Source organism: Octopus sinensis, linkage group LG2 (assembly GCF_006345805.1).
Source record: "Octopus sinensis linkage group LG2, ASM634580v1, whole genome shotgun sequence".
Taxonomy (NCBI): Eukaryota; Metazoa; Mollusca; class Cephalopoda; order Octopoda; family Octopodidae; genus Octopus; species Octopus sinensis.
Window position 1 is genome coordinate 27390702 of NC_042998.1, and position 15088 is coordinate 27405789.

Consider the following 15088-nt stretch of genomic DNA (forward strand, 5'->3'; position numbering starts at 1 on the left):
TATGGAGATGAGCACCGGTTCTTGAGTGGTCCACTGAAGACTTGGGATCTTTTATTTATACCTGCTTTTACTCAAATATAATGCTAGTTTCAAATTTTGGCACAAAGCCAGCAATTTCGAGGTCAGGGTTAAGTTGATTTCATCAACCCCAGTGTTCAACTGATACTTATTTTATCAACCCCGAAAGGATGAAAGACAAAGCTGACCTTGACAGGAGTGTTAAAGAGGGAATGCTGCTTAGTATTTCACTTGCTAACAATATTGCCAGTTCTTCGCCTTACTTATTCAGATATAATATTACTTACCTATTTCTTTACTACCCACAAGGGTCTAAACACAGAGGGGACAAACAAGGACAGACAAACGGATTAAGTCGATTATATCGACCCCAGTGTGTAACTGGTTCTTAATTTATCGACCCCGAAAGGATGAAAGGTAAAGTTGACCTCGGCGGAATTTGAACTCAGAACGTATCGGCAGAAGAAATACGGCTACGCATTTCGCCCGGCGTGCTAACGATTCTGCCAGCTCGCTGCCTTGATTATTATTATAATAATAATATTACTTAATATAATATTACTTACCGTTCATTATGAGTGTATAATACTCTCTTGGGTGGGAATCAAATAATATTTGAGGTGGATTTCTTGATTGAGAGGGTGTAATTGTCATTCCTGGTTCAATTTCTACATTATTATAACGAACCTGAGAATTAAGATGAAAATGTTCATTATAAACTTTTACAAAATTTAAACAAGAACTCAGCATTGTCACACAACATGAAAATTAACATACTGATAGCAGACGTGTCCCCACTATGCAAACCCTATGAAACGAAGAAATATGTACAAAACTTCATGCACTGCATGCAATTCTCTGGATATGATCAGAAAGATAAAGTTTGAGTATACAGGAGTGCTAGAAAGAAGTTAGATAACATTATATATAATGATACCAGTGGTACCTGCTTTAGATATAGAAACAAAAACTGAAATAGGATACAAAGAACTTGTGACAAAGCAAACAGAGTGAACACATGGTATAAAACAGACAAATATCAAGGAGTGATGTTTGTAGAGGCCACAGCCCATAGAGAACTAGCCTGTAGATTTAGGAAAGCTCTGAAGGAGACCAAACTCAACATTAAAATTGTTGAAAAGCCAGGGAACTCTGTCAGATCACATGTAGGACGTACCCCTTTGAGAATACCATATGCACCAATGATAACTGCAAGGTATGTAGGATTATCCCTGGCATTAACTGTAGAACTAGAAATGTAGTTTACAGCATAAGATGCATAGAAAGCGCTTGTAAAGACATGAACATGATATACATAGGGAGACATCTAGGAGCATTGCAGAATGACTAAATGAATATTTGAGATAATATGACGACAAAAAACAGTCTCCCATACTCTACCAACATGCCAAGGACCATCATGGAAGCACCCTAGTTCAACTTGACATCCACATTTTATCCAAGCACCCAAAGGACCCAACACTCAGACAAATACAAGAGTATGTCTTTATAAATGGAACATCCCCAATACTAAATAGGAAATATATGTAGTAGATATCATACCCCCATACCCACAGGTAGAGTGGAATAGTTAGTGGGTGGTTATGTATATAGATGCATGTGTGTATGTGTGTGTATGTATATGCACATGTATGTAGGCTTATGGATATGAATGTAAAGAGATAGACATACAGATGGATAGGTACAGACAAGTATACATACACACACATACACAAATGAAGACTGAAACACATGACCATATATACACACACACACTTCACTTCACACATGGACTCATATGGAGACACACGTCCACACATATGGAGATATATATCCATACATACCGACACAGTACATAGTTGCAAAAAAATCATACACACACACGCATGCAAATACACACATACATACATACACACACACAAAAACACATAAACATGAACACACAAATACATGAATATACAGGCAGAATACATATGTACATACAAATGTACACACATACATACATATATACATATGCACGCACACACATACATACATGCATACATGCACATGCATACATACACACACATGCCTAATAGTATGCCTCTTTGATGCATTGAATAGTACAGATTATAAAACACATGGTGTTAGAATCCATTTACCATTCCCTCTTAGATCTTCTAAGATCGTTTTGATAAGAAACCTAAAAAATTTTTCAAACCATATTATCGTATAGTTAGGAATTATAAAAGGTGAAATGGCTATGTGGATATCTACATTCCTCTCTTTGCATTTATGTTATTATATCATTATAATTTAATAGAATTTTTCCCTTAGAATTGTAACCTACGCAACTATTTGTACATTGTTAGTTTGACATTCTACCACGAAGTACACAATTCACAGCTTGGTAATTAAAACAAGTGGAGACATGCGAGTGGAGATCTTGCTCAAGGGTGCACAACAATGCTTCTGATAAAACACAAGCTTTTGATCCATAAGTCAAAGTGCAAGTACTTTTTGTGTTGCACAATTAGAAAATGTATTCTCCTAATTGATATTAATAATGATGAAATGATTGCATAAAATATTTACAACTTCAAAATGTTCCGGTCTTTCATCTGGGAACAACAAATGAATAAAAATACATTTATCACTTCCATCCTACTAATTAATTACTAATCCTTATTAAACCAACAGATTAAAAACTCACTTTGATATCAATACACTGCAGTTGTAGAAATGCTCGTTAAATTTTTTTTTTCCTTTTAGAATTTAAAAAAAAAGCTTCAATAAATGAAATTAATTCTGACATTTTAATCTGTGCCATGACACGACTATATATTTTAATGTATGAAATATTTCAAGTTATTATGAAATAGTTAAATAATTAATTGCATTGCAAATTTACATTTCCTATATATCACTTAATAATATTTTTTTATTTGAAATTGTAATTATAGTGAAAATATGTAATCCTATTTTTACAGAAACACAGTCACAGACACATAGAGACAAGCGCATACACACTCTATCTCGACATAGCAAACTCAACATTTAAACAGATTATCATCCATAGTATTTTGTCCTGGAAAATAATTATTTTGTTCGGTTCAGAATACATCAATTTATGAGGGAGAATGAGAAACTTGTTCATCATCACCACTGCCACCACCACCAACACCAACACCAGCCACTCAAGAATTTGGGCCTGGAGATCTCCATTTCCAGCGACTTCAAGGGCCACCTCCCAGTGGTGTTGGATGTCAACGAAGAGCCCTCGACTACAACAAGACAACCAAAGTTGTTTTTTTTTCCAAGGTCTGGGTTCTCCTGCCCCTAAGCCCTAGACCATCGCCTAATCACCCTTTCCCATCTTGTTGCTTAACAACAACAACAACAACCACCAACACCACCACCACCACCACCACCATCATCATCATCGTTGTCAACAACATCATCATCTAACGTCCATTTTCCATGCTGGCATGGGTTGGACTGTTTGATAGGAGCTGGCCAGCTGGGGAACTGCACCAGGCTCCACTTGTCAGCTTTGGCACAATTTCTACAGCTGAATGCCCACCCTAATGCCAACCACTTTATTGAGCGTACAGGGGGCTTTTACGTAGCACCAGCATGAGTGCTTTCATGGGACACCCGCACCCACAAGCCCACAAGACAAAGACCTTTTGACTGAATGAGAAGGAGCGAGGGGCAGGGCTGTCGAATAACTGGTTCAAACATGGCATTATGCATGTAAGCTAGGCGGAATAATTGTCTGTTCTAAACAGTAGCAGTATGGAATTGGTGAGTATTTCATTGACTGAGAGCACCAAGTTCAATTTTTAGTGGGGAAAGGATTGGGGTTATCTACAATAAGCTGGCACTAATCAAAGGTGTGATCTAACTCTTATCTACTAAATGTTACAAGACACATATATGAATTCTTGATGCATAGTCTCATTAATCAATAGCTCATTAGGTAGATATTACTCAAAACACAGCGAATAAACTGGAAGATAATGTAAATACATATTCTTAATGTATGATGATGATTTAAAAGAAAATTCATTTGAACTAAAAAAAAACATGAATATGATGACAAAAAAAAAAAGGTTTCTGTGGCTGAATGCCCTTCCTAATGCCAACCACTCTACAGAGTGTAGTGGATGCTTTTCATGTGGCATCAGTGCAGAAGCTTTTGCATGGCACCAGCATGGATAATTTTCATGTGACACAGCACAATTTCATGGAAATTTAGTTGTTATTTCTAGCAAGTTGATCAACCACATAGAAATTACATCATTTAAGGCGGCGAACTGACAGAAACATTAGCACGCTGGGTGAAATGCTTAGCAGTATTTCCTCTGCTGCTACGTTCTGAGTTCAAATTCCGCCAAGGTCGACTTTGCCTTTCATCCTTTTGGGGGTCGATAAATTAAGTACCAGTTAAGCACTGGGGTCGATGTAATTGACTTAATCCATTTGCTTGTCCTTGTTTGTCCCCTTTGTGTTTAGCCCCTTGTAGGTAGTAAAGAAATAGATATTTCGTCTGCTGCTACGTTCTGAGTTCAAGTTCCGCAGAGGTCGACTTTGCCTTTCATCCTTTCGGGGTCGATTAAATAAGTACCAGTTAATCACTGGGGTCGATATAATCGACTTAATTCGTTTGTCTGTCCTTGTTTGTCCCCTCTGTGTGTAGCCCTTTGTGAGCAATAAAGAAATAAGAAATTACATCATTGACCCATGGGATGTTATATAACTGATGAATGCTTATTTTAGCCTATACTGCTTAAGCTAAATCCGAATCATTGATAAAATCCTGTAGAATGTAGCTAAACTGCTTTGAGCCAATGACAAACCTCGACACTCAGCCGCTTTATTTAATAACAGCAGGAAATAACAGGAAACCAGGAAAATAACCAAAAACCTTAGACAGGAAATAGTTGATTTCCTGGCATGACATCAGCTGGAATTTTGTTGGAACTGAAAAGATGCCAGGAGTAACAAAACATTAAAAAATGATAAATAAATAAGAATAAGTATAAATTATGCCTGCAGACTGGATATTATTCAAGTAGATCAGAAATGGAGGTGAATATCAAAACATTTATTAGTTTCTGTTGGTGGGCTGTGTCCATGCTGTTAACAGCATTTGTAAATCAGTTACAAATCTCATTTACAAACAGATTTGTTTACAAAACTTATAACTTTTGCTAACAACAAATTCTGCAACTTTGCTTCTTTCTTTTATTTTTTTTTCCAAGATTGTAATGCTAAAACTTCAAACATAATTAAAAAGGAAAAAAAAAAACAGCAACTATTTTGAGAGATGCAAATAATTCCGTGCGTACTAAAGGTGTAACTGTGTGGTAAGAAGCTTGCTTCTCACCACGCAGAAGGTAGGCTAGCAGAAACGTTAGCACACTGGGCGAAATGCGCAGCCGTATTACGTCTGCCGTTATGTTCTGAGTTCAAATTCTGCCAAGGTCGACTTTGCCTTTCATCTTGTCGGGGTCGATAAACGAAATAAATACCAGTTACGCACTGGGGTCGATGTAATCGACTTAATTCCATTGTCTGTCCTTGTTTGTCCCCTCTACATTAAGCCCCTTGTAGGCAATAAAGAAATATGAAATAAGAAGCTTGCTTCCCAACCACATGGCTCCAGGTTCAGTTCCATTGTGTGGCACCGTGGGCAAGTCGTCTGCTATAGCCTTGAGCCGACCAAAGCCTTGTGTGTGGATTTAGTAGACAGAAACTGAAAGAAGCCTGTTGTGTATATATATATATATATATATGCCATAGCTCAGTGGTTAGAGCATTGAGCTTACGATTGTGAGGTTATGAGTTTGATTCCTGGACTGGGGTGCATGCTGTGTTCTTGAGCAAGACACTTCATTTCACGTTGCTCCAGTTCACTTATCTGTAGAAATGAATTGTAACATCACTGGTGCCAAGCTGTATTGGCCGTTACCTTTCCCTTGGATAACATTGGTGGCATGGAGAGGGGAGGCAGGTATGCATGGGTGACTCCTGGTCTTCCATAAACAACCTTGCCCGGACTTGTACTTCGGAGGGTAACTTTCTAGGTACAATCCCATGGTCATTCATGACCAAAGAGTGTCACCCTTTATATATCTATATATGTTTATGTGTTTGTGTATGTCCCCCTCACCATCACTTGACAACTGATGTTGGTGTGTTTATGTCCCCATAACTTAGCAGTTTGGCAAAAGAGACCAACAGAATAAGTACTAGGCTTACAAAGAATAACTCTTGAGGTCGATTTGTTCGACTAAATCCCTTAAGGCGTTGCTCCAGCATGGCCACTGTCAAATGACTGAAACAAATAAGAGAACAAAAGAAGCATGACTGACATGAAACTGATTCTTTCTAAAGCTTACTCTGGGACACAACATTCAAGGATTTAGTTGATCGATCAGACACTAGTATTCATCATTAATTCTGGTACCTATTTTATTGATCTATATTTTAATTGTTGGTAGGGAACACAGTATTTTGTTATGCAACCATAATATAATATAAAATACATGCGCCCTTTTTAAAGCCTAGGCAGGCTCATGGGCCCGGTTTCCCGGTTTCAATGGCGTATGTGTTCCCCAGCTGGACGGGATGCCAGTCCATCGCAGCGTTACTCATTTTTGCCAGCTGGGTGGACTGGATCAACGTTAAATGAAGTGTTTTGCTCAAGAACACAATGCATCACCCGGTCCAGGAATCGAAACCACAATCTTACGATCATGATGCTGACACCCTAACCACTAAGCCACGTGCCTCCACACAACCATAATATACCACTAGATATATCAAAGATTTATAAGCCAATATTGTGTCCATCTAATCTTCATGCTATAAGGTCCGACAAGTAGAGCATCAACTGGTTGAGTCAATCAACATTAGCTTTTCAGACCAGCATGTTATCTCAGTCTTTGATGCTTTCTTTAAAACTATTTATTCTTTTCTACTCTAGGCATAAGACCTGACATTTTTGGGGAGGGGGCTAGTCAATTAGATTGACCCCAGTACACAACAGGTACTTAATTTATCATCCCTGAAAGGATGAAAGGCAAAGTCAACCTTGACAGAATTTGAACTCAGAGCATAAAGACCGACGAAATACCTATTTCTTTATTACCCACAAGTGGTTAAACATAGAGAGGACAAACAAAGACAGACATAGGTATTAAGTCGATTACATAGACCCCAGTGCATAACTGGTACTTAATTTATCGACCCCGAAAGGATGAAAGGCAAAGTCGACCTCAGCGGAATTTGAACTCACAACGTAACGGCAGCCGAAATACCACTAGGCATTCCGCCTGGCGTGCTAACGTTTCTGCCAGCTCGCCGCCTCCTTATGCCTTTTTGTTATTGAACGTTGATATGTTTAAAAGCATTTATTGTGCAAAAGAAGAGTAATGTCTATAGTTCCTTATTTTTTCTTAGTCTGTATGACAAGTGAGAAGAAGAGAGGCAGCTATCTTCAAGCTGGAGGCCAGGCTCAAATGATCACAACTGACCGGTCTCTCTTAAAGGCATCCAAGTGTCAGATGATACAATTAAACTGGGCAATGGATTAACCCTTTGGTTACCATATTTCTGTTGAAATTGTTTTGCATTTGTTTTAAATTAATTTTGAAAGTAACGAAGAAGTTAATGAAATAATTGCCATTCCTAAGCTGGTGTAGGGTGACGAGCTGGTGGAATCATTACTGTGCTGTTTAAAAACACTTAGTGCCATTTCGTATGTTTTTATGTTCTGAGTTCAAATTCCACTGAGGTCAGCTTTGACTATCATCCTTTCAGGGCTGATGAAATAAGTACCAGTTATGTACTGGGGGTCAATGTAATCGACTTACCCCCTCCCCTGAACTTGCTAGTCTTGTATCAAAATTTGAAACCGTTATTAACCCTTTAGCATTTAAACTGGCCTCATTCAGCCCAAATATTCTGCTTGTCCTCTGTTCAAACTGATTAGATCAGTCACGTACTGTTAGTAATTACTCAGGGTAGGCAGTTGGTGACCTTTATGTAGTAAAATACGCAAAAAATAAGTGAAACAGCTAAGTTGGTGGCAGTTTTACGTCTGCCTTTATAGTGCGTAAAGAAAATGTTGTTGTAGGAATGTACACAGCATGTATACTACAGCAATACTATGTGTAGCCTTAATATGGAGATTGAAAAGCAGGGGCGAATTATGCCTACATAATCTACAATAATATAAAATATTTTGCATTTTATGCATAGTAATCAGAGTAACCTTCATATTTTTATTGAATTAGGGGCATATTTTGCCATAAATGGTAAATGTTGCTGTCGATCTACTTTATTCAAGGTAGGCACTGCCTACCTTGTCTACCTACATGGCATGTCTCTTGATTGGATCTAGCCTCTCACACCTACCCTACAATGTCATTCTAAAAATAAACAATCACATCAATGAAATCTCAAAGCTATGAGATAATGCATGATTAATTCAAAACAATGTGAATAAACAAGCTTTTCATTTGACAGAGTAGTTCTGAGTGCTAAAGGGTTAAGCTGGTGTTTGGAACATTAATTAACATGAAATTTTGATGTAAGCTCTTAATTTTGATTCCTTTATAGCTGGAAAGTCATATAGAACCAGGGCTAGTCTCAGCGGTGTTGATATCAAAAGAGTTGGATCTACCATGCACTACCATTTTATCAATGATGCAACAGTAAGTCACTCTCAGAATCATTGATCTATCAATGGCATTGTCCAAGTAATTAAAAGTAGACACAATAAAGGAATGCAGGTTACTGCTGTAGAATGTGGGCAGATTACATTATTGATTTCTCATACAGGCACAAGGCCCCGAAATTTGGGACAAGTCTGTAACGATAAAGTTTTTAGTTGAAGTCGAGGGTCACCAATTGTAGTGGGAGAAATTGATTAGTAAACAATAATGTGAAATGTCGAAGTCAGCTGTTGTAACGATAAAAATTTGTTGCTATAATTGCATACTGTAGGATGTGAAAGATGAACAATGCATGAAGTTTTAAGAAAGTATGTATTTACCGTTATGTTGAAATACTTTGCCTCAACGGGCAGGTTATGGTAAATCCAAAAGCATGTGAAGTAAAGTTTGTGTTTGGGTTCTCTTCATTGTTTAGTAGTAATTGCGGAGACAGATAGGATGATGTTGTAACTCTAGTGAGAGTTGTAGGGTGTTACTGACAGTAAATTTAATTTCTCATTATCTTTAGTAGAGGCATTCCTTGTGATCATGATTCTAGCAGTCCGTTCCCTAACTAATTGAATCGTTACGAGCTGCCTCACTCAGTTGTCACCAAGTGACTACTTGGTTTTTGCTTGGGGGTTCTTGCTTTTATAGGTATCCAGAAGGATAGACATATCATTGAGAACAATAGATTTAGTTGGTGGTCTTGTTTTCTCTATTCTAGCTTTTGGTGAAGTAGAAGAGGATAGAAAGGGTCAAGTGGTGAAGGCATTATTTCGGCTTAGCCAAAGTCATCTGGAAAATGTAAAACTGCTGTCAGAGAAAAACCATTGTTCCACCGTGGGAACAATGTTGCAGTGTTAATTTAAATTTGGCTGTGGTGGATCGAATCCACTTCATGCTTGCAAGATCCACTACAAGTCTATAGTCGATTAAATCAATTAGATACTCAAATTGAATTGGCACTCCATCGTTTACGATGGTGAGGGTTTCAGTTGACCCAATCAATGGAACAGCCTGGTTGGGAAATTGAAATGTAAGTGGCTGAGCACTCCATAGACACGTGTACCCTTAACATAGTTCTCAGGGAGATTCATCAAGACAGATTGTAACAAGGCTGGCTTTTTAAATAACAAGTACATCACTTTTTGCCAGCTGAGTGGACTGGTGCAATGTAAAATAAAGTGTCTTACTCAAGGACACAACGAACCACCAGGAACAGAACTCATGACTTTACAACCACGAGCAGTATACACTAACCACTGAGCCATGAACTTTCACAATTGGTGCATATTTTATCAACCAAGAAGGATAAAAAGCCATGTTGATCCCATTGAAATTTGAACTTAGAATGAAGTGGTTGGCAACTAAAGACCACAAAGCATTTAATTCGACGCTCTACCAATTTCACCAGTCATATAATTGACAGTTAATTTCAAATTCTGGCACAGGTCTCATGAAAGCAATAGAAACCCTCTATAATGTAGACATCATTGGAAGACTACATAAAGTCTTATGTAATTACCCAGAAGCTTTGCCTATTTTAATTATCAGAGGAGGTATATTACATTAGTTAATTAAGGCTTAGCTTTCTTTAGAACACATATCCATACACACAAAAACAAAAGAGTAAGTGTGAAAAATTATTTTTTCGGCTAGACAGATTATCAACTTTAATGAGAGTCAATCATAGTACTTAATGACCGAACTCTGACATATTACTGGTAGCACCAGAAAATAACTACTGACTGTAAGCAGCGTAAGAACATAGATTGAAAATACACTGGGAAAATTAAGGGACGAAATAAGCACAAATGATCATTTTCTGACATTCTGAGTGAGTGTTTGTATGTAATTGTGTGCATATGTGCATATATATGTATGCAAATGTACATGTATGTATAAAAAATTAAAAAATTAAAAATAATGAAATTATTGTGTTGTTTCCTTCTCCTTCTCGAGCCATCCCTGGCTTATAAGGGCCGGTTTCCTGGTTTCCTTGGTGTATAGGTTCCTCACCTGGACGGGAAGCCAGTCCGTCGCAGGTGAGCTGCAAGATGCAGGAGGAAAGAGTGAGAGAAAGTTGTGGCGAAAGAGTCAGCAGAAGTTCGCCATTACCTTCTGCCGGAGCCACGTGGAACTTAGGTGTTTCACTCATAAACACACACATCACCCGGTCTGAGATTTGAACCCGTGATCCCTTGACTGCGAGTTCACTGCTCTAACCACCAGGTAATGTGCCTCCACAATTATTGTGTATAGTGCTGAGGGTGCACTACGACTAATCAAAAGTGCATGTATGGTACATAGAATTATGTACAAATGTGAGGAAAGTGAACAGTGTATGAGTCATGATATACATGTGTGCATGCGTAGGGAGGTGGGTGGATATCAGGTGTAGTGTTGGTGAATTTCAGGAAGCATGGAAGTTTTAAAGGATGCAATGTCTCGGTAGCTAACAACTGATGCATGTAGTTTGTTTCATGCGTCAGCAACTCTGAGTGTGAAAAATGTTTTTGAAAATCATGGGAGCTGTGCTGTTTTCTGACTTTGTAAGGCATTCCCACATGTGTTAGACACATGGAGCTCAAAAAGATGCTCAAGGTGGTTGTTGACATGATGGTTAATAATTGTCAAGAAGGCCAAGAGATTTCCTTTGTCCAGCACAAATGCCCAGATCATATTCACAAGAAAACTTCTTGTTGTAGAGGGAGTATGTGGATGCCGGGTTTTTCCTCCCAAAATGCATGATGGTACACTTGTCCACAGTCAGCTTGGGTTGTCAGTCCATGACCCATTGCTGCATTGTGTCCAGGTCCAATTGCAGAAAAGCTCTATAGTGTTCAGGATCTGGATATATGTATGTACTGGAAATCAGAGTCTGCCTTAAGACAGAATAAAGACAGATCTTGAAGAGAGTAGGTATGTCATTGATAAGGTTTGTGAGTTTGAAGAGGCACAACATCAGTGCATCAAATAAAATTACCTCGCAGTATTTGCTGCCATTTAAGTTATGTCCCTTTACCTGACGGTTGATTTGCCCATTCCCGCCCCCCCCCCAGTGTTTCTCAACCATTTTTATCTGTGGACCCCTCTAATTCCTATTTTGCTCGGATGGACCCTCGTAACCATCCAATGATTAAAAAAATCCTACTATATTTTTTAAATTAGATATTATAAAGAATTGTATAAAAAATAATTATTAAAATATTTTGTGCATTGTAAAAGTATAACCATATTATTTCAGACAAATTTTAACGACAAAATCTTATACAGGCCCCTACGGGTCATGTGAACACCAGTTGAGAAACATTGGCTTATCCTCACAACCATATTATTTCAGACAAATTTTAACGACAAAATCTTATACAGGCCCCTACGGGTCATGTGAACGCCAGTTGAGAAACATTGGCTTATCCTCACAACCATATTATTTCAGACAAATTTTGACGACAAAATCTTATACAGGCCCCTACGGGTCATGTGAACGCCAGTTGAGAACCATTGGCTTATCCTCACAACCATATTATTTCAGACAAATTTTAACAACAAAATCTTATACAGGCCCCTACCGGTCATGTGAACGCCAGTTGAGAACCATTGGCTTATCCTCACAACCATATTATTTCAGACAAATTTTAACAACAAAATCTTATACAGGCCCCTACGGGTCATGTGACCAGCTGTTGAGAACCATTGGCTTATCCTCACAACCATATTATTTCAGACAAATTTTAACGACAAAATCTTATACAGGCCCCTACGGGTCATGTGAACGCCTGTTGAGAACCATTGGCTTATCCTCACAACCATATTATTTCAGACAAATTTTAACAACAAAATCTTATACAGGCCCCTATGGGTCATGTGAACGTCTGTTGAGAACCATTGGCTTATCCTCACAACCATATTATTTCAGACAAATTTTAATGACAAAATCTTATACAGGCCCCTACGGGTCATGTGAACACCAGTTGAGAACCATTGGCTTATCCTCACATATGAGATCAATACAATAAATATCTGTGAAAATACTAGGTTTTATATAATTGGCTAAAAGACTATCTTTGAAAGCAATGCCCCAGCATGGCATATCCCAATGATGAAAACGGTAAAAGAATAAAAGAATGAAAGAAAAGAAAGAAATTGCTGTCTTACCAAAAGCTGTTTTGATGGCAATCTATCCACTATTCTGTTAACGAGACCATGAGTATTGAAAGCCTCCATTGGTAATTTTTATATTATTTTAGTAATGTATAAATCAGTTTTGATGGGGTTTTCTTTTTGTATTATCCTTGGAATAAACGTTATTAGTCTTATATTATCCTTGAGATAAACATTAAATTTGCTTGAAACTTCTGCTTTCCTTGTGCTGTTGTTTCTGCTTTTATAACCTTTATTCTCAAAATAACAACAACAGTCTTGGGCATTGGTTCATTAGATTTTAAGCATGGATAATGAGTTCTTTATGTATTAATTTCTTTATTTTTACTGTTCAAGACAGACATTGTGAAAGATCTCTTAACAGTGGCACAGTTAATCAAGCAATTAATGTGAATAATAAGATCTTATACAAGAGACTTTACAAATGTAGAGAGCTGGGTAATTACTTGTACAGTGAGACAGAAACTTAGCTAATGCGTAGTGTGTTTAAATATGAGTAATAAAGTCATTCTAAAGTCTTACAGATAGAGTGAGAAATAAGTGTTAGCACAATGGGACGATCATGATAGCTTTAATTAATCAGGCTTTGTCATTGCCACCAGTGAAAAGAATGATTTGTAATTTAGTAAAACAAGTTTAATTATACAGAAATAAAGTATAGTATATATAGTTGCTTATTTGCTTTTTAAGAACTTCTTTTAATGCATTCAGAAAAAAAATTTTTTAAATAGACGCAAATATTTTAAAAATAGATGCAAAAAAATGTTGAACTAAATTTATACACCAGATAACGAACTTTTTATGAGGATTAACTATTCTTAAAATATTTGCATAAGCTGGAAATGAAATGAAATTTAAATTGCAAATTTAGAGGAAAAGTTTATCCAAAGGGCCCCTGGAGTGATGTGACTCAAGAGTGTGTGTAACTTGAAGATCAGGGAGTCTCTCCAGGTTGAACCCTAACTTCCTTACACTGAGGAGTCATAACTCTAATATTATTTAGAATTTTGCAAGAAAGAATTGCAAGACAGATTCTTCAAGCTGAGCCAAGTGGCAGGAAACCTAAGGGAAAACCACAAATGAGATTGGTTGAATAACATTCATAGTCTCAATTGGTCATGTTTTGAAATCCAACTGGAGACTCTAATGATGGTTGCTTCTCTTAGGACCCAATGGAAGAGGTGCCTAAGGACCCTACCTACACTACATGCATCTTATAAGAATAGTGAGCAGAGATGATAGACTGATGCATGAGACATGGGCTAGCTAGCTGGATTGATGGATGGGGAGTGGATGAAAGTTTGTCAAAATTTTTGATTAATCTATATATATAAAACTGAGGTTGTCTGTGTATGGCAGGTTTGGTAGCCTTCAACTAACACTATCTCCTCCGAAATTGAAAGTATGATAGAAGAAGGCTTGCTCTTCATTCCGTAGAAGATAAAATTCGAATCAGACCATGTTAACACCAAAAATTATTTATATCAAAAAGGTGCTTTTTTTCTATGAAAATCCCCTTTTTACGATTTTTTGACTGCTGTATCGCCATTTTTCGGTGTATTTCAACCAGAAAAATGTTCACTTAAAGAGAATAACAAGCTACATAATGCAAACTTTTTACTTTTCAAAAATTCCAATTCTGAAGGGTCAAAACAAACCCGAGCAACGCCAGGCGATACTGCTAGTTTTAACTTATTTTAAAGACAATGCTGCTTTAGCAGGTAAAGACAAAAAGAAAGACATGAGGCAAGTTGATAACAGTCTCATTGAAATATAGGAATATATATTCACTCTCAATCTAAAATGTGGCTAAATGCTCCACACTTATATTAGTATCTTATAACTCATTGCGATTTTATATACATGCACACATATACATACACACTCATATTTACATATACTTGCACTAATCACTGGCAGAAACGTTAGCATGCTGGGCGAAATGCTTAGCGGTATTTTGTCTGCCATTACGTTCTGAGTTCAAATTCTACTGAGGCCGACTTTGCCTTTCATCCTTTCGGGGTCGATTAAATAAATACCAGTTATGCACTGGGGTCGATATAATCGACTTAATCCGTTTGTCTGTCCTTGTTTGTCCTCTCTGTGTTTAGCCCCTTGTGGGTAGTAAAGAGATAGAAATAGGTAGTTCGTCTGCCGTTACGTTCTGAGTTCAAATTCCGCCGAGGTCGACTTTGGCT

At 37.5% G+C, this 15088-nt stretch overlaps 1 protein-coding gene across 1 annotated transcript in view; it reads right to left on the minus strand.

The window, feature by feature from the left end:
- Positions 1-13322, minus strand: part of LOC115222931 (protein D2-like) — a 19270-nt gene extending 5948 nt beyond the window's left edge. Inside the window, exons 1-2 of the mRNA XM_036512027.1 lie at positions 12885-13322; positions 585-705 (exon numbers count right to left, since the gene is read on the minus strand). Coding sequence (XP_036367920.1) covers positions 585-705; positions 12885-12953 — 190 coding nt within the window. The 5' untranslated portion in view covers positions 12954-13322. The remainder of the gene's footprint in view (positions 1-584; positions 706-12884) is intronic.
- Positions 13323-15088: the final 1766 nt, after the last annotated feature.